Source organism: Thermobia domestica, chromosome 18, assembly GCF_964235325.1.
Source record: "Thermobia domestica chromosome 18, izTheDome1.hap1.1, whole genome shotgun sequence".
Lineage (NCBI taxonomy): Eukaryota > Metazoa > Arthropoda > Insecta > Zygentoma > Lepismatidae > Thermobia > Thermobia domestica.
The window spans coordinates 163,592,035-163,619,542 of NC_137471.1; the positions used below are offsets into that span (position 1 = coordinate 163,592,035).

Consider the following 27,508-nt stretch of genomic DNA (forward strand, 5'->3'; position numbering starts at 1 on the left):
GCGCCGCGTACAGGGGATCAATTATAACACGAACTTCACAATACGTAACCATTTGCTAGACAGGGAGGTAGACGAAAAGATCCACTTGTAGTAGGGAGACTGTGCAAAATATAATGATACGAAAAGTAGCAGCGGTCTGAGAGACGGTCCATAGTACTTACGGGTTAATGCCAGCAGCCCGCCCCATTTTTTCCACACTGACCTAACACTAATTCGAGCTTACTACGACACAGTGACCCGCCAGCCTGATCATCACTCAGACCCTATAACGAAGAATTTAACTGCTAGTGTTTCGAAGGATAGGTAGCGCTGTCGGCGGAAAACGAGTTTTACACGGGAATGACTTATCATACAGTATTCAGTACTTAGTCCTGTATATGTATACCAACTTTTATGCCGATCATCGCGTTCTTACCGAAACATGTCTCTTGTTAGAAAAAAATCATATGACTAGTTATATAAAATGCAGTGAACGAATTTTAACTTTTTTAACCTCCAAATTGTATAAAATCTAGAAGTATATCATAATAAATGAAAATAAAGTAATTTGTAATACTTTTCTTATAATTTGGAAAATAAAATAAAGAAATGGAAATAAAATCCTTCCCGGAAATTGATATGCAAGAGAACAACCCGGGAATATTCCGGTTTTTTATTTTCCTTTCCACCGAAAACATTTCCACTGCCTATCACTACTCTTGAGTAGTGATGGGCAGTGGGAATATTCCCGGTGGGAAGGAATTTAAAAATGGGAATATTCCCGGGTTTTTTCCCTGGCCTATAAATTCCCGGGAAGGAATTTATTTCCATTTCTTTACTTTATCTTCCAAATTATAATAACTATATGACTAATTACTTTATTTTAATATATTATGACTTACTTCTAATATTTAAAGAATTTGGAGGTTAAAATATTTAAGATTTTATGACAGTACTTTATATAACTAATAATATGATTTTTTTAAGTTCCATATCCATTTGCACAAAAAGTAGAGTAAATGTTTAGTATAGGGGACCAAAACTAGCAAAAAGTAGGATGATTTACGGATTAAATGGGTCGATAATGGTGTTCAAGTAGTCAAGAAAGTATCGAACACATTTTTTTTAGGGTAGTAAGGGATTTGTACAAACCGTAAAGGTAATTCGAAATCATTTATGTGAGAAAAGAATGTGAATTGTTGGTAACGAAGATAGAGAACAACGTGTCCTGCGGGGCTCTAACCAGCCTTCACTCACTGACGCTCGCTCGGCAATGCTGCCTAAATTTAATGTTGGTAACGTAATTTAACGTACGAAACCATAAAACAACCGCATCGGAATAGAATATCGCAAAAAAGTAGGTGCAAAAGCTGGCCCGCAATGCTAAAGAACAGCCAAAATTAGCAAAGTAATAATTTACAAATGATGAAAAGGTACCATTTTGTAAAGTAATTTAGAATTATGTAGAAATAGAGATGAAGTACTATTAATAAACCGTGAACCACATTAGTAATAGACGTCGGTCTGTCTCCTCTCTCTGACTCGAATTGCTGAAGAGGTACTCGGACTTCTTTTACATGTGAATTAACGTATGGAATTTCGAAAAATAGGTAGAATGAAAGCTCGTGTATGGCAATGTTACATGCTAAAATATAAAGATAAGTAAGTATCTTGCAAATTTTGTGAACATAAATATGTATGCGCAAATGTTGATAAATTGGTGAGACATGTATCTTCTAGCATTTACCCAATCTAGTTAGTTTATAACATTTATAAATTTAATGCAGTGTGCGAATTAGATAACCTATATTGGGGGGGATAAAATTAGGCCAAAGGACATAGTCTGAAGGTTCAAATTTCAAAATATGTGTGTGTGTGTATATATATATGTGTGTGTGGGGGGGGTGGCATGTGTAATAAATAAGAGATTTATTAATTTAATAAATCTACCGACAATAACTATGCACATATATATTGTGTGACATACACACACCCCACTAAACCTTTCTGAACGTGTTTTAATGTTGTACTCACTCTTGTCCCCGTAGCTCTCTAAGGTTTATTTAGTTAATAATTCGGCTCGAGCGATAGCCATGATCACAAGCATATGTTAATTTTTCCACTCATATTGAAAGCTTCCACTTTGCATTAATACATACAGGTTGCGAAAAGAAACCTACTTCAGTCTTGTGAAAACCACTAAAATTATCAGTTAAACCGGACATTTTTTTTTTAAGAAAATCTAGATATTAGCCTATCAAATAAGAAATGGATTGTTGCTGGTCCCGATTTCTCACATCAAGGTCAAATCGAAGGCCAAATATTTAAAACCTCTCAATTCAAATTACGAGCTTGTTCTTCTACTTCCCGCTAAAGCTGTGCTCATCACGACTTTTTTTTCTCCAAATATCGATTCCGTGATGGGCACGGAAAGTCAACACTTAAAAATTACTTTACTGTTAGGTTGAAGATGAGTTGATTCACTATGGGCTACGTTATTCAAATAAAGTAAAACATTACACTGAAGTTTTTCAGACAACATTAATTGCGTGGACAGCAAACTGTACAGCGAAAAGATGGAAAAATGAAGGGTTAACTTTAAAAAAACCCGCTCCAGTTTAAATGCTTATACAGACACGGACAATGACATGGAGAACCAGTCGTATTAACAAATGCTGAAACAAATCTTGAATTATTCGCTTATTCACCTAAATATCACCTTCATTAACATGTCTGCTCACTAGGAGCGTATCCCCTAGCGTGTACGTTAACATATACTTACGAGAGAATACTTATATCTCAGATTTTGAGTACAGTTTCAAAAGTTCATTTCCGTAAACTGTAAAAGCAGTGATTACTATGCTAATTATCACAAATCAAATGCAACTTTTGAGTTGCATACACACAACCTACTAGGGAATGAAGACCATGTGCTAACAAAGAGTACACTGGAAAATTAAATAACGTGTTATAACAAAAATTAAAATAAGATGATAATCGATACAAATATAGAAGATGAATATGACATATCCGAACTTCGCCAAGTATGGTAGAAAAAGCTATTTGTTTACTTCTTCTTGGCCAACCTCTAAGAACATTTATAAATCAATATGTGGCTTTGTTATACGCAATTAGTACATTCAAATTCACAAACGATGACGAACTGAAGGGTACGAAGGTACAGTTGCAAGTAACAACCATAGTCATAATAATATAGTTCTACTAAACAACGTTGAAAATAGTGGGTAATTAGGTGGTAAGTAGAAATGGCCAAAACTGAATACTTCCCATCGATAATTTCGAAATACAGCTAGAAGATTAAACTTACAGAAGTAACAAAAATCAGTGAAATTTGGAGTTATACTAAGCATAGTTTGAGGGGAAAAGCGAGCATCCCCGGTGGGAATACTTCAGCTGACTTCTTTGGGGGGGAACAAAATGTGATTGAGGGGGAAAATCCCCCTCATCCCCCCCCCTAAAATTCGCACCCTGATTTAATGTGTTAATAATATCAGCAATAGAGTCAAGTTGAGCAAATCCACTTACATATAAATTTAAACTGTTACTATATAATTTTTTCACACATATTTAATTGATAGAACATATTGTAAATAAATATACATTTATGCGCACTTTCTAAATATAATAAAGTGTTAATAAAGTAACATGGTACCGTTTAGAATATACATTTCAAAGAAACCTCTGTAGACAACAGTAATAATATGCTGTGATATAAAAATTATTTCAACTTTGAAATCATAATATAGTAATAGAATGCAATTTTCTTTCAGATTGAACATAAATTCCCGGATAATTTCCCATTTTGGGAATCTTCCCAGGAATATTCCCAGGGAATATTCCCGAAAAATATCTACCGGGAATTTACCCATCACTACTCTTGAGTGAGTTGACATTGGTAAAAGTTAACATTTTACGAATACAATAAACGAAAAAAATAACTAGTGCAATTTAATTGACGGTGGAAAATAATAATGATATCAAAACAAAAGGACAAAGAAAACTCAGCAACCACTTTTCGTTCATTGTTACGCATATTATTATTATTATTATTATTATTATTTATAATAATAATAATAATGATGATAATAATAATAATAATAATAATAATAATAATAATAATAATAATAATAATAATAATAATAAAGTCAGTGGGAGCTCATGCCTTCAACAAGTATACAACAGTGACTTTAAACACATTATACATATTCAATGGTCTTTGTTAGGTCGGGCTTTATATTTGTGAAGAAGAAGAACTAATTTTTTCAATAAACAATTATTCTGTATCATATTAAAACCTGATCGTATATTTGATTGCAAGTACCGTCTATAATTGCCGGGAGAGTATCCTTGAAATATCGAGTAGAGTGGCCGTTATGGCGAGTGCATCGTGCTTGGTGTGTCCTGTAATGACGAGAGTTGTGTGGGGTTTTCTATACATATTTACTACACTTACACACTTTTTTTACCCTTTACTCGTTCATACATTCTTTTCTTTTTTCTACACTTTTTCCCAGTCATTTTACACTCCTCACTTTTCTCTACCTCTTGTTCTGTTGAACTTGGCCTTCAGACCCCTTTATCTGTTCGAAATTCTCTCCTTATTCTGACCTTTTCCTATTGTACCGTACTTCTCTCCAAAAAATCACAGAAGAAACAATTCAAGAGAAAGCACAGGAAAAGTGTTATGAAGGAGTTGTCAAGAAGAGCAGTTTGAAAGGAATATACACATATAAAAGGCGTTATGAGAAAATAAATTATATGAACAATGATTTACGAAGCATTTTACTTTTCAAAGCTAGTTCAGGGAGCCTTGAAACAGGGGTAAGATTGAAAAAATTAAAGAAGTGAACGAAAAATGTCAATTATGTTTTAAAGATGAAACATTAGAACACTTATTGTTAAAATGTGAAGAAACCCTAAAAGTCAGGGAAAAATGGAAATGGATCGATGAAATGAAAAAGGAAGGAAATTTGGTTAAATTAACTTGGAGGCTAGGCTTTAATGTAAATGGAAGGGAACTAAGTGAGAAAAAAATAGAAAAAAACAAAGAACTTCTTGAATTTTGGTGTGAAAAAAATGGAAAACTTTAAATGAAAAAGAGCAGTACTTACTTTTTCTTTTTTTTCTTTTTTTCAGGAACCAAACTTCCGAATAGAAGGAAGGAACATACCTTGAACCTGAACCTGAAATTTGACTTTTTCCCGATTGCGACACTTCTTTTTTCACTTATTTTCGCTTTATCATACTTAGTACTTTCTATCTGTTTTATGACTTCGTACACATCTTGTTACTCTTTATCATTTTTAAACTATTCTAATCTTTACATTTTACACGTTTAATTACCTTTCTAAATTGCTGATATTCTTGTTCAATACAGTGATAATGATACTATGCAAAACTTTTGTGATGTTTACTACAAACAAACAATCAATTGTCAAGAGAGCAATCAGTGATGGGAATTCCTTCAGAGCCGTTTTCCCTTCACAAGCTTCAGAATTTCCCTTTCCCGGACAAAATTTCCCTTCATCCAATCCCTTCATGTACTGCATTTAGTAAATGTATTTTTAATCGTTTTCCCTTCCACTCCCTCTCCCCAATCTTATAACCACACACAAGCAGATACCTGACAGCCTTCCTTTGAACTTACGCAGAATTTGAAGTTGATTTGTTGTTTTGGTATCTAAGGCGTCAGAATAGAGGAGGGGAAAGGATATGGAAAGGTGTAGGCCAAGACCTATGTTAAAAGTGCAATCTCTGCATTTGCCTGGTGTGACTGAGGAAAAACCCTATAAATACCTCGGCCAGGACGGACAACCTAAATCAATTATAAAAAATATAAAAAAAATATTATGTAAATTTAATTTTTATCCTAGATATCATGATACATTTTAATATTAATGTAACCTAAGGTACAAAGACAATATTAAGTATATATTTGGCATGCACTTACTTAAGAACAGCACTCCAATATTTACTGAAACGAATACGAACAGTTACAAAGAAAACTTTAGCTGCTACTCTCTTTGGCTGTACACGAGGAATGTTCTTAAACACAATACAAAGATTAGAGATGCGGAATTCTTAAGAATTTATAATTCTGTACGCACAGTCACCAGAAAATTTGTAATCTTACACAAAGAGACATACACTAGTGACCCAATATTCGCCCCTATATACATATTTACATTCACGACACGCTGATTTTCTTCTCTTACATCGATTAATCCTCTTCACAATCAATTTTCTCGTTGGGAAAAATATCTTCTGATTGGGAAAACCAAACTGTTATAATAGTTGGAGTGATAATTTAATCGAGAAATATTTCTTCTTATTGCACTGCATTTAATTCAACAATGGGAAGATTAATTTTGATAGAAGATTTTAAATAAGCATTGTTGTAATGTTTCGAATTTAACTGAATATGTTGATCGATGTGCAATGTTGATAAATATTAACGAATACAAAGCAAGATAACTTGTGAGAATTTATGTGAAATATGTGCAACGGATTATGTTTGGAACAAATAGGATATTGAATTCATACTGAATTTTAATGAGATTAATCAGATGCGTAAATATATCTATCAATCTATAAATGATTGAAGAGAGGTTCAAATTTCCTGGCAATATTGAGAGATTACAATCAATTTCCCCTTTTTCCTTTTCTCCAAAATGTACTCGAAATTTCCCTGCGCCAAGGGAAATTTCCCTTCAATTGGCATCACTGAGAGCAATTGTGTTGTGGCCAGGGTGGATTGATTTAAATCAGTCTGATTTAAATCACGATTTTAATCAAGATTTAAATCACTTGATTTTTTAAATAAATATCGTTGATTTAAATCAAATTCCGAAATGAATTAATTTAAAGTGAAAGTAAGTAAAATCCGTTTCTCTTCTGTTATTTCGATTATGGAAGATAATAATCATAATACAATGAGACTCAATGTATGTAAACACAGTATGAAAACGAGTATCATGTAGGGAACTATCAGGGAAAATCCCCTTTGAACGGGTTACGGATGAACCCTGCTTCCTTCTCTTTGTAACAAAGGGTTTTAAAATTTCTATTCCAACGGGGAAATCACCATGGACATTTAAGATGAAGACTCTTTTGTGTCCACGTCTATTTGTTTGTTTCCAGATAATAGAAGCGTATTTAGAGTGGTCCGATCCCCTCTCCGAAACAAACAAACAAACAAAAAAAAAAAAGATTTTAAAATTTTGGGCGAAATTTATGTACTAAATACATAGAAGTTCCTCGGGATTGTAATACGAGAAATTTATGGATGCGTTAAAATATCGAATAATACTTATGATAAAATGGATACTTGACCCCATTGCAGAACATGTTTCGACAGAAGATGTGATCGCAGAAAATTTGCCGCGCCTGTGCAGGAAAAAATGTCAGAGGAAATAAAATAGCCAACAGAAAAATATAAAAACGTGCCTGCTATGTATAGATGTCTTAAATGCACGGACAACTCGCATTTGAACTGTTTTTCACGTCACATAAAGTATATTTTTAACAATCATAAGTGTTCTTTCTTCTGGAACTGATCATCTTGATTTTTTTATTTTGGAATTCCTGCAGGAAATTCGTGTTATTATTCAGTTCAAAATCTCTTATCGTCGCGAATTGTGTCGAGGAATTTGAAGCTTTAAAATATACAAAACGATAATTATGCCTGTTGTGCTGTATGGTTGTGAAACATGGTCGCTTACGCTGAGGAAAGAATGCAGATTGAAAGTTAGAATAAAATCCTGAAACAAATATTCGGAACCAAAAGGAACGGAAATGAGGAATGACGAAAACTTCATGATGAAGAACTGCATAATTTAGACCATTCACCAAACATTGTTAGGGTCATCAAATCTTGGACGCTCAGGTGGGCAGGACATGTAGCGAGAATGGAAGAAAGTAGGAACATATCCAAAGTTTTAACTAGAAGTCCAATCGGAAAACGACCATTAGGAAGACCTAGGCACAGATGGGAGGACAATATTAAGATGGATCTCGCAGAAATAAGAATGCAAAATAGAAACTGGATTCAGTTGACTAAGGATAGAAGTCAGAGCTTTCGTGAACATGGCATTGAACCTTCGGGTTCCATAGGTCATAGAGTGAGTTAGTTAATTTTAGGCGAAATTTATGTACTTTATAGGTATTTCGTGCCGCTAGCTAGTTCCAATTGTTTAAAAATATGCCTTTGCCAAATATCAGTAACTTTCATGAAAAGAAAAGTATCATGTTGATATACATTGCTGTACCTTTTCCTTAATGCTTAAGAAACATTGTTTGGGATTGAAATAGGTTAACGATTGGGAATTAATTCAAAATTAAAACCCAATACTTTCACTTAAATGACATAATTAACATTTAATACTAATTCCTAATTTTTTTTCTTCAGTTCGCGACTTGTATTATACGAAGAAAAAGATTTGATTTAAATCAAAAAAATCGATTTAAATCAAAAAATCAACAAAAATGATTTTTTTTTTTAAAAAAATCATGATTTTTTTCCACCCTGGTTGTGGCTGATGTATAAGAATAAGAGGAAGAAGAAGAAGATTGGAAATATAAAGTTGCTTTTGTGAACATACTTGTAAATCATTTCATTAACACTGGCAACGTGAAATATAAGGGGGGTATAAGAACAGTGTTAAATTCTTATTATATTTCAATTCACAATGGCTGGTAAGGCGTCTGTTAAGTTGGAATTGATGTACAAAGAAGAAATTGCTTATGACTTACCTCATGATGATCCGCTCGAAGGGAGAGGGTGGACATACGAACTAATGAATGACAACAAAGAGTTAATATTATCTACAACGGAAGGAGAGGTATCAGTGGACAAGGATACAGCTATGTGCTCTTTGGATGTGAAACTAAACGTTGATAGGGTGAAACCAGAATTAGCACTAAAAGAAGATCCTGCATTTGAAAGTAATATAGAAACGCTAAGAAAAATAGTGGTTCAGGAGACTTGCGCGTCGTCTTCTAATGACTCCCAACAATTAACAACAAAATGTTTAAATTCAGTTGGGGCAGAAAGGTAATGTTCAATTTTTCATTAACTAACTGGCTCAGATTGATAATACGGTTACATGGTCTCGGAAATTTTGTTGGTTAAAAGCAATACTTCACGAGAAATATTTACGTATGGGTGATATCATGAACGTATGTTAGTAGCCTACAATTTGGAAATGACATGGCACACATAGACAAGCTGTGTACGAAATAAAAATAATAACAAGATTGATACCATCCATACAATTCTTATGTAGTACATATCTTGATAAAATTATTATTTCTTTATTTTTGATTACACATTTCTCACTAACTGTTCCACATATTTAAAATATGGGTGCTCGACTATATTGTTTTATTTATATAGAAACTTATATAAAATAACAAATAATGAGAATGATAATTATCCTACAATTTTACAAATGTAAACCTGTAATGTATTATATTCGCACATAAACTATGCACGTGTGTGATTTTATTTAGGATTTAGCTCAAATGGGTCTAGCCTCATTTTACCTGCGGGCTTCGAGAGACATAAGCAAAATACAAGATAAAGAAATCAGTCCATTTCATAGCTCCACTCATATTTTCAAGGTAGTCGACTTTTTATATTCCCAGGAATCATTTCTAAGGTATGGACCTCCATTTCTCAATATGGGATCACTTTATGGGCTTAGTGAACGTACATGATATATGAATTATTGTAAAAACAACGCTAACCAGCATGTGCTAGATGGACGGTAAAATAAGATTACTATGGAGACTAGGGCATTACGCAGAATGTGTCTAAACGAGGATAGCGCAAAATTCTGTATTTAGGATAACTTTCATATCTTACGTGTTGAATGTGATCTTGTACGGCCCTAAGTATTTTATAGGTAACATCCTGAAATGCTTTCTTGGCTTGTATATTTGTGTTCCAAAGTAACACTATACATTAGGGAAGTAACTTTTTACTTATATGGATCCCTTTATTCCCAAACATTATTATTCTTCCGTGTTCTGATTTGCCACATTGAATTTTGATTCTTCATTTCGCTTACAGTGGTTACTAGTTACAGTAACGCGGGGATACTTTGCACATCCGGCATTTCTTCCCACAAAATATGAAAAGAGTTTCAGAGTCCTCTGTAGGTAAAACCATGAACTGTATACACGAAGTTTCAACAACCCTCTACGATAGAACATGTAACTTTATTTTGGCGTTAATGTTGAGGGTCAGCATCAGTTCTAATAACAGGGAAGGTTTGTTGTTGTAGTTGTATGGAAAGCCGTCACTGTAAAGACCGCCAAATTTTAAAATAATTTCCGTCAATATTAAGTCATTTTCGTTACATTATACAACGTAACTTGCATTATACAACTTAACTAATAACCGTTTGAACAATTTGATACAAATAAATGAGCTAAACGGCGGTTAAGCCCTATGCAGCGCCATTCTGTGCGTCATTAGTTGAAAACACAGGTTGTAGGTCATTCACCAAAAATACAGATTAATGAATTGGTTCTAAAACCAACGGCGCTGACAACCTCCTACAGTTGAAGCTTGCAGGGTCGCAGTGTCCCTGACGATTCGAATGAATCGCTTGTACCCTAACACCTTACATACCACCCTGGTTGCATGCCTTTGGCATTCAAGTCATGACACATCCGGGTTAGTTTCCGAACCCCAATTGGGCTGTCAATATTCAGGCCTTGAGGAGGCATTTTAGGAAAATAAATATAATGAGAAGGACGACAAGAAATATACCCTGGGAGGAGATTTAATGCTACAGCCCCGCCTTTTAATTTATCAATCTTTCAATCATTAGTATTACCTCAGGCCCGCTCATACCTACAAAATTGGTAGGTTTACAAATGTAACTTTTTAAAGAGCGCTAGCTAATACTTGTGTGTGGCTTAGTAGCAATTACACTTATCTTTATCGAGAATAAAGTCATATCCGAGGGCCATTTTGACAATAATGAAATACAAGATAACAGTAATATTAACTTGTTTATTAAACATTAATGTTGCTCAGGACCTACTCGTACGTAGCAATCTTAATATGTTCTCATAACATAAACCTCAATTTTACCATATAGTGTCTAACTGACGTAGGCACTCCGTACTATCGATACATCATAGTATCCGGTGTTTATCGTAGTAAAGGGTACCGTGGAATCGTAAGCGGCCTTCCCTTTTTTTTTTCTCGAGACCGGTTTATGATTTCCGGCACAAGAATACAAGATTTATTTTCAAACATCAAAAAGAATAACATTTAATTTACTTTCTCGAAATCCAAATCAAAACTCTAATTATTTTCTATAAATTCAAATCAAAACTAATTATTATATCAAAATCTAAAATCCGAACATCAATTTTATTACTATTATACTTTTCTCTAATTACGCCAAACATTCAAAGTTAGAACAAAATTTTGAAATTTTATTCAATTGCCGAATCTGCACATTAGCTGGGACCCAATCAGAGGTCGCACTGGTTTCATCACTTTAATTTTATAACGAAAGTAGGGATGTCCCTAGGGCATGAACTATATTTTAACTTTCAACTCTTCTTAACTTATAATATCGCTTTCTCAGAAGTCTATTAACTTCAGTTATCATTAGTCACATTGAATGCACATTGACTTTTCATAGTAGACTGCATATATATATCGAACGACGAACAAATCAACGAGCAACTTTATCAAATTCAACGTTATTGAAAATTACTTTCAATATTATACTTCATTGTGTTTAACTTACAGTATTTTGACGGCGTCTTAATCTTACATTACAAATTTCGCATATTTTCTCATTATACAATCACAACATCAGATGAAAAAATTCACTATCTGAAGAGCACATTTTCTTAATTACCCAAAAATTTAACTGTATGATTAATTTTAGCTATTACTTGTATTTCTCTAATTATGTTCGTAATTATCTCTAATTGCCTAACATGTCTCTAAATGCTTGATTGTTTGGGGACAGCTAAATGTTAATATTAACATAAAGGGGAATGATTAAAAACTCAAACAAAATTTGATAATAAAATTTTATTATGAAGTATGGTTCCCAAAACTGGAAAGACCTAAAAAAAATACAAAACTTAAACATCCTAATAAGAATTCGATACTGAAAGTCAGCATCCAAAACGGGATAGCTATACTTTTCAAAAGTGGTGCGGCATTATTAGAATTTCGAAGTCCGAAATCGCGTTCTAAATCAATTACCTGTTTAAAATCTCCAATGCTGTCCTTCCTCTCCTTTCCACATTCATCTTTCATCTCCAAACGCTGTAAGGAAACCAAAAACATGACATCTAAGTGAACGTACCTGATTGTAGAGCGATATTGATGGTTTCTTGGACTGGTGCGTTAGTGGCGGTGGGCACACTCTTTGATTCTGAAAAGTAAACTCCGAAATTCTGGGAAATAATCAAAAAAATAACAATAATCCTTTTTTCATAATCTAAAAGTTTAAAAGGTCAAATTCGATATTTCTGATTTCTCATCTCTTCCGGGGTTTAGCCCGAGTTCGGGCGAAGTTCACGCTTTTTTTTGTGCTTAGATTTTAATTTTCCATCTGTACTGCTTACGCTTGTAAGGTGTAATTTAGCACGTTTATGTGTACTTTTCCAGCTAGTTTGTTTAATTTCGGAACTTTTCTCCTTTTTACAGCGTATTTACTAAACTTTCACGTAATGACACGCCTTCCTTTACGACGTTTGGATTTACGCTGCATTGCGATATCTGCCATAAATTTCTTTTAGGTTTGCGCTTACTATTACTATATTTTGTCATGTAGTTTACTATATAATGTTCGTACGTGTTTTCGCTTAAGCTTTTTAGTGCTCTTCGGAGTCGATGTATACTTCTTCCGCATGTTTTGCTCGAAATAACCTCGCCTACAGCTCGACTTTAATTTGCATGTAGTTCGTCTTTGACCGAGTTTAGTGCGTTCCGAAATACTCTTACCAAAGCACTTTCCTTTTATTCTCAACTTATTTCCTACTGCACGCCTAACGTGTGGTTGTGCGTGGTGAGAATACGCTGTACGTGGAGGTCGATGAACATTGTTTTCATCATGAGCAATTAACTTGTCTACATTTTGAGTAGCACTATACTTAAATTTTCGCTCTTTACAATTTCGCAATAGTGAAGTACTAGGTTGAAAATTCAAACATTTCGGCAACTGAAAATTAATAAATGTTGCATCTGATGTACTGATATGATCACGTCTGCTCATTTTAATTCTACTGATTATGCTCCTCGAAATCGAGTTTACGTTAATAATGAATTACGAAAACTCAACTGGGTATCATTGGCCATCTTATTTTTCTTCTTAACCTTGGTGTTACATTTCGGTTCTATAACGGAAGTATACTTTCGACTGCGCGTGCTTTATTGGAAGTGTTACTTTTACGCCTGTTCGCTTGGCCAGTCTATTGTGAATTTGAAGTCGTTTCCTTCTACAATACTCAAAGCTGATAAAGTCGGAATGGATTTGCAGCACTAAAATGCAACTTACGTTTATTACACTGTTACAAACAAATTTGAATTTGTTAAGTCGCGCAAAACCATTTGCCTGCGACACTAAACCGACAACACTGTAACTTCGCTATCACACAAAATCATCAATTGAACTCTCAAGCTTTCCCTGGCTTTTTCGAGAGGGCGGATACGCGCAACCTGAACGCTACCTCTTATCATGTATGAAACAGCGGTATCCCTTGCCGGCAAAACAATTACATTAGAAACAATTATTTACAGGTACGCGTAACGATTCTTCTTTTTCGCTATCTCTACACTGCACATTTCCTTTTCCTGACTGTAATCGACTTTCTGGTTTATTTGGCACATATATTTCACAACTTGGGCCGGCTCGAATTCAAGAGTATTTACGGTTTCTTTTCCGCCTTGCACTCTGTTCTTTTGTTGGTTTTCCTACACTCAAACTGTGCCGTTCGCATGTATTCATAGAACACAGTGAGACCTTTCTTTCATTCCGCTACACTATTTTTAAACTCAGTAGTTACTGAATCAACATGATTGGCCGCGTTAACTAATTCAGAGCGTACTTCAGTTAAGGAGTTATTGGCTACTTTGATATTATTACATAAATTGTCTGCTTTGGCATTCAATTCGCTCTTTCCTACGCTCCCAAAACGTTTCTGTTACAGGCTGTTGAAGTTCACCTACTGATTCACGTACTTTTTGTCCTAGACATCCAATATTCATTACCATTTTTGAGCAATGGTTTCTAATTGTTTCTCTAATTCCTCTGTCAACATTGCTTGAAATTGTTCTAAAAAACTAGCCTCCATATTGATATGAATTACGAGCAACTAATTCAAAGTACAAAAATGTAAATGTCTGAGTTTAATACGAAAATAAGAAACATGCACTTAAAACATGAAATACTAAGAATTTTGATATTACGACCATTAACAACCAATCCTTCTTTTCACAACTCAGGTTTCACTTTGCGAAGTGCTTCAATATAAAATTAACACAGATGTAAACTAGTACCATACATAAAATATTTTCTATATCTATTCTACCAGGCCTTGATTCCATTTTGTACCAATACACAATAACACACACAGCAAGGCCATGTGATAATATTTGAAAAACAGTATCACGTGACAGTTTCTACACAATAACAGTGTCTTCATGAGACTTCCACTCCTTCTGGCTGCTTGGGTTGGTCATCACTTATATATACTGTCCGGAGATCAATTTTAATTAGGTTCCGCCCCTTCTTTAAAAAGTGACAATTGTCTGGCTATCACTTTTACGTTTTAGCTGCACACGTGTCCAATTAAAGGTTTACTTTTTTCCGCTGGATGCGTCCTGTTCTCTAATTACCCTTATTTTCCTTGTCATTTTGTTACTCTTTCTTCCTTTTTATTCCTTCTTCTTTAAGCAGAATCCTCTCCCACTCCTTATTTATCGAGAATCCTGCATTCCAGTTCATCACCTTGCCTCCTGCTTTCATAATCTCTCTGGCTTCCTTCCATTTTCTCACCAAAGTCCTGTTCTCTACTTCTATGACCTCTGCTCCTTCCCACCCTATCCTGTGGTTTGTTTCTTTCTGATGCTTCTATATCGCATTGTTGTCCATTTTCAATCTTACATCATCCTGGTGCTGTTTAATCCTTTTTTTTTCATTTTTTTTGTTTCTTCTATGTAAATTTTGTTACACTCCTCGCATCCTACTCTATATATTACTCCCCCTTGATCTTTGTTCGCTATTGCTTTTCTCTTTTTTCTTCTGACTAGCTCAATTATTCTGCTTCCTCTTTTCCTGTACGTCCTAATTCCTGCTTTCTAAAACATTCTCTATATGTTCTTATTTTGTTTGCACCGTTATTGTGTTGAAACTGTCACGTGATTGTTTTTTTTTTACATATTATCACATAGGCTTGCTCAGTGTGTTATTGTGTATTAGTATTAAAACATTACTCTTATTCATAAATGCACAGGAAGGTGCATAGTGTAAAACATGTATGTATGTGTGTATACGCAATCAGCTGTTTGCTATCCACTCACATCTCCATAGAATTAAAAATCAACAAGAAAAATTTTTATGAGCTACATTAATCTCTCTGTTGCTCTCAAGGTCAAAACATATTTACTTAACTTACATGAAAATCTTCATTAATTACTTCTTGTTTTTATCTATCCCTCAGCTTTATTTTTAATTAATTGTGTTCGCCGTGGATCTGATGGAAATTGACTGTCGATACTAGGCTAATCAGATTCAAAACTCAACACGTTATCTGTATAACTAATGGTATTGTATAAGCAGTTGTAGGAATATTACTATAATTTAATCCGGAAAACGGTCGCCATGTGGTTGAAATCGTATTTTTTGGTAGTTGTTAGATTCTTGTAAATATAATCGTAACCTTCACATTGATTTTCGTCTTTTTCCCAAGATTTGTCACTTGTTTATTGCATTTATCCCAGCTTTGCTACGGCAGTGTGACGTAATATTGAGGTCTCAAATATTCAGTAATAATAATAATAATAATAATAATGGTATAGGTAAAAAATTCCGTATGAGGACACATTGTATTAAAGCCTGTAAAATAACCCGTAGCGTATGCCATAAGTTACAAAATAGTCTGGATTGGAGAGAAGTGTCAGGACCAACAGCACATACCCTCTCGATACATTCCTGGAACTAGCTACAAGTTATAACGGAAAGTTTCCCTACAACTAGCTAAATGTTATAAAGGAAAGTTAAATGTTATAACGAAAAGTTTCGAGGTAATTTTCGTGTAGAAAGTAGGGATTCTGAACTCACAAAAGCCGTAATTAATTTTTTTTAAAGTAATGGTTGTGCTGGCTAAGTTACAGAAGATGTCGAATAGTGATGGGCGGTGGGAATATTCCCGGTGGGAAGGAATTTAAAAAATGGGAATATTCCCGGTCTTTTCCCTGGTCTATAAATTCCTGGGAAGGAATTTATTTCCTTTTCTTTACTTTCTCTTCCAAATTATAAGAACAAGATGACTAATTACATTATTTTAATATATTATGATTTACTTCAAGGGTTTAAAGAATTTGGGGGTTAAAAAATTTGAAATTATTTGACGGTACGTTATATAACTAATAATATGAGTTTTTAAGTTCCATTTCCATTTGCACTAAAAAGTAAGGTAATTGTTTTGAATTAGGGGACCAAAATTAGCAAAATGTAGGATGATTTACTGAAGAAATGAGTTGATAGTGATGATAAAGAAAGTATCGAACACATTTTTTTAGGGCAGTAGAAAATTTATACAAAACGGTTAGGTAAGTGGAAGTGATTTATGTGAGAAAAGAAAGTGAATTGTTGGTAACGAAGATAGAAAACAAAGTGCCATGCGGGACTCTAACCCACCTTCATTCGCTAACGCACGCTTTGCAACGCTGTCTGAATTTAATGTTGGTAACGTAATTTAACGTATGAAACCATAAAACAAACGCATCGAAATAGAATATCGCAAAAAAGTAGGTGCAAATCTGTCCCCCAACGCTAAAGAGCAGCCAAAATTAGCAAAGTGCTAATATACAAATGATGAAAAGGAACCATTTTGTAAAGTAATTTAGAATTATATTGAAATAGAGATAAAGTACTATTAGTAAACCCTGAACCACCATTAGTAATAGACGTCGGTCTGTCTCCTCTCTCTGACTCGAATTTCTGAAGGAGTAGTCGGGCTTCTTTTACATGTGAATTAACATATGGAATTTCGAGAAATAGGTAGAATGAAAGGTCGTGTATGGTAATGTTACGTGCTGAAACATAAAGATAAGTAAGTATCCTACAAATTTTGTGAACATAAATATGTATGCGCAAATGTTGATAAATTGGTGAGACATGTATCTTTGAGCATTTATCCAATCTAACTAGTTTATAACATTTATAAATTTAATGTGTTTATAATATCAGCAATAGAGTCAAGTTGAGCAAATCCACTTACATATAAATTTAAACTGTTACTATATAATTTTCTCACACATATTTAATTGATAGAACATTTTGTGTATACATATACATTTATGCGTACCTTCTAAATGTAATAAAGTGTTTTAAAGTAACACGGTACCGTTCAGAATATACATTTTAAAGAATCCTCTCTGGACAAAAGTAGTCATATGCTGTAATATAAAAATTAATTCAATTTTGAAATCAAAATATAGTAATAGAATGCATAATCTTTCTGATTGATCATAAATTCCCGGATAAATTCCCATTTTGGGAATATTCCCAGGGAATTTTCCCGAAAAATATCTTTCCCGGAATTTACCCATCACTAATGTCGAAGGGGTATCGGGAAAGGGGTTCCGTATCATCATGAAACACCTCTACAGCTACTCAAATTTAAACGAAAGATTTCCGCTAATATTTCGTGTAGAATATATTCTACTGTACGTTTTCAGGGAAATAACTGTAAAAAAAAAAAAAAAAAAAGGAACTGAATATAATTGAAAACTAAAGCTTGTAATAAAGTAACTTGTGAAGTTTGCAGATGTAATTATAAAAGCTTTGCTACAAAAATATGTACACAGACCAAAATTCAGTGAGCTCTGAAATACAAACTAACAAAATGATGTATAAGATTCAGTCTACAGAGCAATTGTTGCTTAAAGAGTGGCATACACTATTTCTAGAATCGAGATAAGATGAGAAATGTTTACGATAGTTTTGGTCTCGTCTCGGTTCTCGTCTCCAAAGCATGACTATAGTGTGAGTTAACTTTGTCCCGTTTCGAATTAAAATTTTTCATCCCGATATTGTTTGGTTTGTTTAAGAATCGAGATGAGAAATTCGTCTTTTCATGGGCAACCTTACACAAAACCGAAATATTTTTTTTGCCTAATATCACGTTTCTGCTTGTAATGGTACGACCTGAGCGATAATAAGTTTTTAATTTTTAAATATTCTTCGAGATAATTATTATTATTAGTATTATTCCTGAAAATTTGATAGTTCAAGCGCAGAAACAAACGAGTATTCAAATATTTGAATCTAATGAAGCGTGTGTTATCGCCGATCTATTTCCATCAAAATTCCTAAAGTAAAAAAAAAAAATGCTTGACGTGTATTCGATCGAAGAACCTCGAGATTACTGGTCAAACCCCTAGACCATTGAACCACGATCACAACGCTGTAAATGATTCGTCTTTAGTCTTGTTAATGTAAGTTTCTCTGCCTCAGCTTTGAAAGCTTTATGTAATTTTTTAATTCCTTTCAAAACGCCTTTCGTGTTCTTCTTAAGATGATATAAGTGAATGATCTTCGGTGCAGTTTCTATTAAAACCTTGAGTTGTTCTTAAACCTTTGGATCGCAAGTTGTTTTTTTCTCCACACGAAACTACAGATAAGACAGATTTAATTCTCATACTGTGCATGTGTGTCAAGGCAGCCGACAATACCTGGTCATAGACTTATGTCCTCCACGATATAAATGATGGATTAATTTGATATAATGAAACAAACTACAGCAACTTATTTTGAGACAACAGTGATATGGTACTCCATTACATATTTCTACAATATTTAATGTAACAAAACATGTAACATAGCGAATGTTTACATGTTTTCTTGCTACTTAATAATTACCTCCATTTACATTTTATTGTTTGATGAATTTGTTACAGGCGCGATAACATCTTTGCTTTCCACGGAGAAGGGTATAAGTTTACAACTTTAAATAAAGCCATCTCTCATTCTTATAAGGAATCTGATACTTCGACGCAGTTTGGCAAAGGATTTCATCGATCACGTTTGACAACAAATATGGTGACACAGAAGAGTGAAAAGCGTCATACGTACCAAAATAGTGATAAACGCTCTAGTCAAGGTTCAACTATGTCAAGTGGTGAATTTGTGCATTCAGGTGAAAAATCTCACATATGTGGAGTATGTGGAAAAGTATTTAGAGGATGTTCAAGTTTGGCTACGCACATGGTGATTCATACAGGAGGAAAACTACACACTTGCCAAGAGTGTGGAAAGGCATTTAATCATCGTTCGAATTTGGCTAGACACATGTTATTCCATACAGGAGAAAAATCTCACATTTGCCAAGAGTGTGGTAAGGCATTTACTCTTCGTTCATATTTAGCTACACACATTTTAATCCACACAGGGGAAAAACCTCACGTGTGCCAAGATTGTGGTAAGGCATTTAATCGACGTTCGACTTTGACTACACACATGTTAGTCCACAAGGAAGAAAAATCTCACACCTGCCAAGAGTGTGGTAAGGCATTTTCTCTTCGTTCATATTTAGCTACACACATGTTAATCCACACAGGAGAAAAAACTCACACGTGCCAAGAGTGTGGTAAGGCATTTAATCGACGTTCGACTTTGACTACACACATATTAGTCCACAAGGAAGAAAAATCTCACACCTGCCAAGAGTGTGGTAAGGGATTTACTCATCGTTCACATTTGGCTACACACATGTTAATCCACACAGGAGAAAAATCTCACACGTGCCAAGAGTGTGGTAAGGCATTTACCCAACGTTCACATTTGGCTACACACATGTTAATCCACACAGGAGAAAAACCTCACACGTGCCAAGAATGTGGCAAGGCATTTAATCAACGTTCGAATTTGGCTAGACACATGTTAATCCACACAGGAGAAAAATCTCACACGTGCCAAGAGTGTGGTAAGGCATTTACCCAACGTTCACATTTGGCTACACACATGTTAATACACACAGGAGAAAAACCTCACACGTGCCAAGAATGTGGCAAGGCATTTAATCAACGTTCGAATTTGGCTAGACACATGTTATTCCATACAGGAGAAAAATCTCACATTTGCCAAGAGTGTGGTAAGTCATTTACTCAACGTTCACATTTTGCTACACACATGTTAATCCACACGGGTAACGCAACGCATGAGCCACACAGGTAACATGCACCCTTTTGGGGCAGCTAACGGCAAGGCCTATTACAGCTTTTTTCATGTAAGCTGCAGCATCTGTAACAAGAAGAACATTGCCAAATTTTATGCCTTCTGGCCACAAGTTGCATTGCTTCGTTGAAAAGCCTTGCTATCGTTACATGTGTAGCAGCAGATAGCTCTTTACACACTAGCAAATAATTGTTCGTGAACACAGTTTCGTCACCATTACCTAGCACTCCTACAATCACGTTTCCCACTTTTTTTTACCACTGGAGTCTGTAGTTTCGTCCATACATACCCAAATATTTTGAAGCGCACATTCCGAGCGAATATGCTGTAAAGTTTTCTCGTAACACCTGTGCAGATAAGTTTTTCGCAAGGTTGATTCGTCAGGCGGTTCGAAGTTCGTACATTTCACGAGAAACTTTCGTAATTCAGGGTTCTTTAATTTGAACAGTAGAATATCTACGGATACAAAAGCACAAATCCATTGAAAAAGCGGACAATTTTGACGGTTTACCAGAATTAGACACAATTGGTTGACAGATAAATCCAGTCTTTTGCTCAAACGTGAAGCAGCAACAATATGCTTTTTGCTCTCCAAATGCTGCTTAATTTGTGAACGTTGGTCAGCCGCGACAGATTTACCACACGGTTGGCAAAATTGCACTTTGTCATCAGTAGAAAATACATCTTTATATTCGTCACAGAACTTCTGCAAACGAGATGAAACACTTGTTTTTATTTTAGGCATTTTACAGTAAGGAAATACATATACTGTGCTGAAACACCACTTAGAATAGAATAAACGAAAAGACACGTAGCCTAGTGGATTCAAAGTCCTGCAAGTGTTGTAACTGGCTTGTGGCTGGGTAAAATTCCCTCAACAGGACCTTACGTGTAGATTAAAGTAAGGCACCAGAAGTCTGCCAGTCAATGTGCTCAAAGACAAAAACCTGACACACAATATGAAAGAGGTGTGGGAAAATAAGCATTTTTAATTTCGAAGATTTCGATGTAGCAGTTCTCAATGAGTGATTTTATGTTTTTAAAACGAAAACTCTTAAAATATGTATTTACATACGGAAAATTGGAAAATATGTGATTTTATGTAAAACAAAATTTGCTGAGGTGTCATAAAAGGATATGATCAGCATTTCGGCAAAAGAATGGGTCTCTATCTCACTGCAGAAAAAACATTTATTTAAATAAAGTTCCGTTCCCTATTCATAACTTCATACCAATTCATAACACTGCATTACTGCTTCTTACTATGTATTTGCAACAGAGATAATTGGAAAGAAGGCAACAGTGAAACCAGACGTAAACAGTGAAATCTAATAGACATATTGAATAATTTATTTCGTCTTATGTTACAATTACCATGACATTATCATTCCATGACGGAATTGTGGGCCAAATTCAGCATTATTCTACAATTTCAAAAGTTTCAAAATTCTGTACGGCGAATTCTTTCATCTGTCTGAATATATTTCCTTTTGAGTTGATATTGAGATTAACGTCCCGTTCAGCAGCGAGGCTATATAAGACGTGGACCTACTGATTAACGTGGAATCCGAACCACATTAGCTCCCGACGGGAATTTTCTTCTTTTCTCGGGCGGATCTTTTTCTCGAAGCATTGCCTCGTACACTAAGTCCTGCTTTTTTTTTTTTTTTTGTCCGAAATGCATCAATAGAGCGCCAAATCAATCAATATCGCTCCTTTACCTTAGATATACTATAAAGAACATAAGTTCATTTATTTTGGGGTTTCACAGGCTGCCTAAAGTAAATTTTATTTGGCCCATTCTTCGTATTTAAATGTATAGTTAGTGCCTATTTTTATCAAAATTTATTAATATTATGTCTCAACTTTCTATTAACCCTTGTAAATTATGGCTTTTTTTTAAGGTATTTTGTAGACTTTCACTCAATCATCTATTGCTTCAAGACTATTTATCATAGGATCATGGTTCATACACCGTTTTGTTTTTACTAAAGCAGTGTTTCCAACCGGGTCCGTAAAATTTCCCTAAAGTGTACAAAATGCGGGAAATTTCCGCTCAAAGTAGGAAAAAGGGATTTTCTTTTTAAAAATTACCTTTTTTTTATCTCGAATATCTCCCCTTTGGTATAGGGTTCGATCATGCGAATGCTACTAAAAAACTTTGCTTTATGGTGAAGAGAATGAGATACAAACAGCGGCCCTGGGATGAATAGTTTTGATTGTACAGCCGATTTAGATATTTTCCCTTGATAAAACTTTTTAGTGCATTTCTATACTATCATCATCAAGACTGTTCATTGTGGGAACATGAATTGTACCTCGTTTTCTTTGCCATTAACCAGTCTTTCAAACGGTACCACTCGCATGTCTCTAGCATGTACCATAGTGGAAAAAAAATTGCGAAAAAGGGAAAATTTTGTCAAAAATCCCTTTTTCGCCGATTTTGGCCCCTCTGGCCGGCCCCTGTGACAACCCACAGAGCCCCAAAAAATCTCAAATATACTAAATACTATGTGTAATAACTATACGAAGTTTCAATATTGTATCTTGAAAAATAAGAGAGGAAAAAAATATTGCCCAATGTGCAAAATGGGTTATCCATTGCTCACATATTAGAAAGCTGGTGCTGTTTGCAAATTCCGAAGGTCGACGCCATGGCACAGGTGTTGTGCCATCATAATTTAAAAGGGTTAATACAACAGTCTCCACTATCCGATCTAATGGCCATATCAAATAACAAAAACGTGCCTTCCATTTCAATTCAGGTAGAGCGTGTACCATCACCATCTCAGATATTGATGAAACGTTTTTATAGCAACCTGACATGTTCTTAAGGGACTCGAATTTTTTTTTTTTTTTGTCGAAAAAAAATTTCCCGTCAAGTAATGGGCCATCAAAGATGGGGAGTACAATTTATGAATTTTAGAAAAAATGGAAATGGTCAACTTCGGAGCATCACCATTCAGCTATGGAGACAGATAGAGTTATAATTCTTGGTATGTACATAGGGATATAAATAAATATATTTTATTATAGTTTGGTTTCGCATGCGTATCTTTCTGTATATAAGTTAACAAATGAACTTCAGTTTATCTGAAAAGTCGAGGTTTGCGATTTTTCGAGCACTTGCGGTTCGAATTTTTAAAATTCTGTTTTCACGGTTAGACCTAGTTACCCGCTTTCCGAAAAAAAAAATGCATCGCTTCTGTGTGCAACCGTTTTGTCGCAAAAAAAATTCGAGAAATCGTCAATTTTTTAAAAAATTGCCATTTTTGAGCGCCATTTTCTCGAAAACACCATAATTTAAAATTGTGAAAATTTGTCAATGGTTCAACTTTACATGAATAATGAACACACCAAATAGCATTGCTTCATGAATTAACTACAGCCTTTTGAAGTTAGCGAAGATTCGTTAACTTTGATGTCACAGTTGGCAGCACTGAAAACAATGAAAGTGCAACAATTTAATGATGCTTTTGGTTCACATTCATTAAATAAAGAACAAAAAGTTTTTCTGGCTGCTTTTTATTACTTTGATCAAAATGGCTCTCTGAAATGGTAAAATGAGCCTCCAACTACTCCGTCTTCTTAAATCGATCTAATCTGAGATGGAAATTACGATTATGAAACACACACATTTTAAGTTTACTTGAAACGGCCATCCAATAGATCCTGATGATCTACAAACAGCCTGAACTATTACTTCAGTGATGAACTGGAATGCTCCAGACAAAATCCCAATAAGTGCGATGTCACTACAGTGATCGAAAATAGACAAAAAATTTAAAAAATCGAAAGATTTTCTTACGCATTCTATCAAAGAAATTTAAGGGCTGTTTAAACAGATCAATCCCAGCATAAGAATGGTTCACTCGAAATTTTATAGTATTCGACCAAAGTGGGTCAGTCCGCAACCTGCGAGGGAGGTGTTTGTGTTTTGTGCAAATTTTAAGTTAGCTGCTACTGCGTTGCAACAAATCAAAGGAGCAGCCTGTATTGAAGCTGTCATGAGTGACCTATTTCCATTAGTAGTATGGTTTGTAGAAAATGACGGCTGTCTTCTTCAATAATGTGGTGATTGTCCTGCAGCGGAAGAAGTAAGTGTGGAGTCTTTAATTATTGATCCTGATGAAAATGAAAATATTACACATGGAAAAATAATGATCTCGTTAAAAAAAAAAAAGTGACACTTTCTGTTTTCGTATTGTACGTTGCTGGTTAAAACGTTGAAAACTGGACTGTTATTCTGCAAAGTGAAATTCAGAGTGATCACTGAAAAACGATCAAATCTCCATCTTTACGGCAGTAGTATATTATTAAGAAACAACTGACAGTTTTGCTGTAATAGGCGACGACAAAACACACGATTCCGCTCGTACTCATAGCCATGGATAAGATTCTAAAAATACTCGAAGAAAAGCGAAAATATAGGTTTTAGAAAAACGTTCGAATACATAAAGATAAGTTTCTACTATTTACCAAACCGTTTCAGTGATTTCTAATGGTGCTGTATCCCACTTTAAAAATTGCTTTCAGATGTTCGAGACGCAGACAGGTCCGATAGCAGTGGCTTTTCAGTGAAACCGGCCGTGTCAAGGGTCTCTGCGACGGTATTTGGGGTGTGGGGGGGAAAGGTATAAAGAATGTGGCAACACGGCATAACCTTAGGCAAGAACAGATTCACAATATTAAAACTGCAGAAGAATTCGTGAGTATAGTGCAAGTACAAATTCCGGGTATTACTCTCGTTTTGTTGTCAGGAGCCGAATTCGACAATTTTCAAAAAAAGTGAGAATGGGAAAGTGTGCGACCGGTAACTGGTATTCGACGAAGTCATCTTTGGCTTTCATGGCAGTAACGGGTCACCATGGACTAACTTCGTGCTTTCCCAAAATCGAGCAGCTGCAATTCAAAGTGTAAATTTAAGAAATCTGCAAAAATTAACTTTTGTTACATGCATACATAATAACCAGTGATGGATAGGAGAAATATTATCAATAAATCATGAATTACAGGAAGTTGAAGTGTTCTTTATGTTTCCACACAGACCGTCAACAGGGTACAGGTTTCCAGAAAGGCATAAGAGAATTGAAAATACGTGTTTTGTGACTATCGACAACGTGCTAAGAGTTGTGAGTGCACCAGCACCTATTGGAGTGTCTGCACGGTTAGATGCTACTAGCGAAGAAGACACTAAGCAAGTAAATAATTACTTCAGTTAGAAAAAAGCTGTGAAACTTTGTTTTCGAAAACCATTTTAAGTAAGTTAGTTTAAAATTTGTGTGTTTCGTAATCGTAATTTTCATCTCTGATTGCATCGGTTTAAGAAAACGGAGGAGGTGTAGGGGGAGGTTCATTTTACCATTTCAGAGAGCCATTTTGATCAAAAGAATAAAAAGCAGCCAGGAAAAGCTTTTATTCTTTATTTAATGAAAAATGAAATGAAATCTTTGAGTTTTACGTCCCACGGTTATACCGGTTAGGCTAAAGGAGACGGTGATTATGAGAAATGAATGAAATGGTGGAATGAAGAAAGTGGGAAGAAACGGGAGAACCCCGAGAAAACCCACGCACACGGTGTTTGTCCACCACAAAGTTCACTTGGCGGGAGCAGGGTTTGAACCCGGGACCCCATGCACCAGAGGTGAACGCTCTACCACTGAGTCACCGCGGCCCCCTCTTTATTTAATGAATGTGAACCACACACGTCATCAAGTTGTTGCACTTTCATTGTTTTTAGTGTTGCCAGTGTAGTTAATTCATGAAGCATTGGTCGAGAATGCTGTTTGGTGTGTTTATTATTCATGTAAAGTTGAACCATCTGACAAAATTTCAGAATTTTAATTATGGTGTTTTCGAGGAAATGGCGCTCAAACATGGCAATTTTTAAAACATTGACGATTTCTCGAATATTTTTGCGACAAAACGGTTGCACAAAGAAGCGATACAATTTTTTTTTCGGAAAGCGAGTGCAAACAGAATTCCAAAATTCGAACCGGAAGTTCTCGAAAAAAATCGCAAACTTCGACTTTTCAGATAAACTGACGTTCATTTGTCAATATATGTACAAAACAATACGCATGCGCGAACCAAACTATAATAAAATATAGTCTATTTATATCCCTATGTACATACCACAATAAGAATTATAACTACGTGTCTCCATAGCTGAATAGTGCGGCTGCGAAGTTGACCATTTTCCATGTTTTCTAAAATTCATAAATTGTACTCCCCGTCTTTGATGGCCCATTATTTGGTGGGAATTTTTTTTCGACAAAACAAAATATACGGGTCATTTAAAAACATGTCAAGTTGCTATAAAAAAGTTTCAACAATATCTGAGATGGTGATAGTACATTCTTTTTTGGGGGGGGGAGATGAGAGGATGGTATAGTTTTTTGGGGCTGTTACAAATAAAAAAAAAACATAAAATATAAAAACTTACTCTTTTCTTTATAATAGCACTATCTTATTCTAGATTCCTCGCTCTACTAAATGAGGAGCCGAACTTATGAAAGATCAATAAAAACTGTATTCTATAACCATAGCCACCCGCTGCAGGAAACAGTTGCTTTCCCTACGGATTTTCAAAATACATATCAAAATTTTAAATTTTCTTATTCACACGCAAGTTAGTGAAGTTAGCAGTGAATGTAAATAATTGTTTTTTACATTAAATATTATATGGTTCTAGGTATCTCTATTCGTGACTTTCCTTGTTATGTCGGTCCTTTTTCCCCCTCCCGCCTGTAAGAAATCCTGTGGGAGTTACTATGTCTACATTTCCCTTTAAAATTCGCTTATATACTACATATACATCTATATAGCAACTAGTTTTCAATAAAGATGAATATATTTATGATTATACCAACGAAAACGATTAAATTAATGGAGAACCGTAATTAGTAGACACTACTTTACTCGGTTAGTGCATCGCATACACGACAATGACAACCAGCATATCTGAGAATGTTTCATACTGTTGACAGAAAAATTTACTTCGAAATATCCCATACTGCAGCTAACTTAATATTATATAAGAATTTCGATACCCGAAAAGAAAG

General features: G+C 34.9%; 1 protein-coding gene across 1 annotated transcript; it reads left to right on the forward strand.

Moving 5' to 3' along the window:
- The first annotated feature begins 8,563 nt into the window (after window positions 1-8,563).
- LOC145674934 (uncharacterized) lies at window positions 8,564-21,668 on the forward strand. The gene is made up of 2 exons (XM_081745189.1): window positions 8,564-9,052; window positions 19,169-21,668. The coding sequence occupies exons 1-2, from the start codon at window positions 8,688-8,690 to the stop codon at window positions 20,442-20,444; spliced, it is 1,641 nt and encodes a 546-aa protein (XP_081601315.1). The 5' UTR covers window positions 8,564-8,687; the 3' UTR covers window positions 20,445-21,668.
- The last annotated feature ends 5,840 nt before the right edge of the window (window positions 21,669-27,508 follow it).

Bases quoted from the DNA above. Each gene is read 5' to 3' on its own strand.
- LOC145674934 (XM_081745189.1), top strand. From the start codon at position 8,688: ATGGCTGGTAAGGCGTCTGTTAAGTTGGAATTGATGTACAAAGAAGAA. The intron at 9,053-19,168 runs GTAATGTTCAAT...AATTTGTTACAG, and splicing joins AATTCAGTTGGGGCAGAAAG to GCGCGATAACATCTTTGCTT.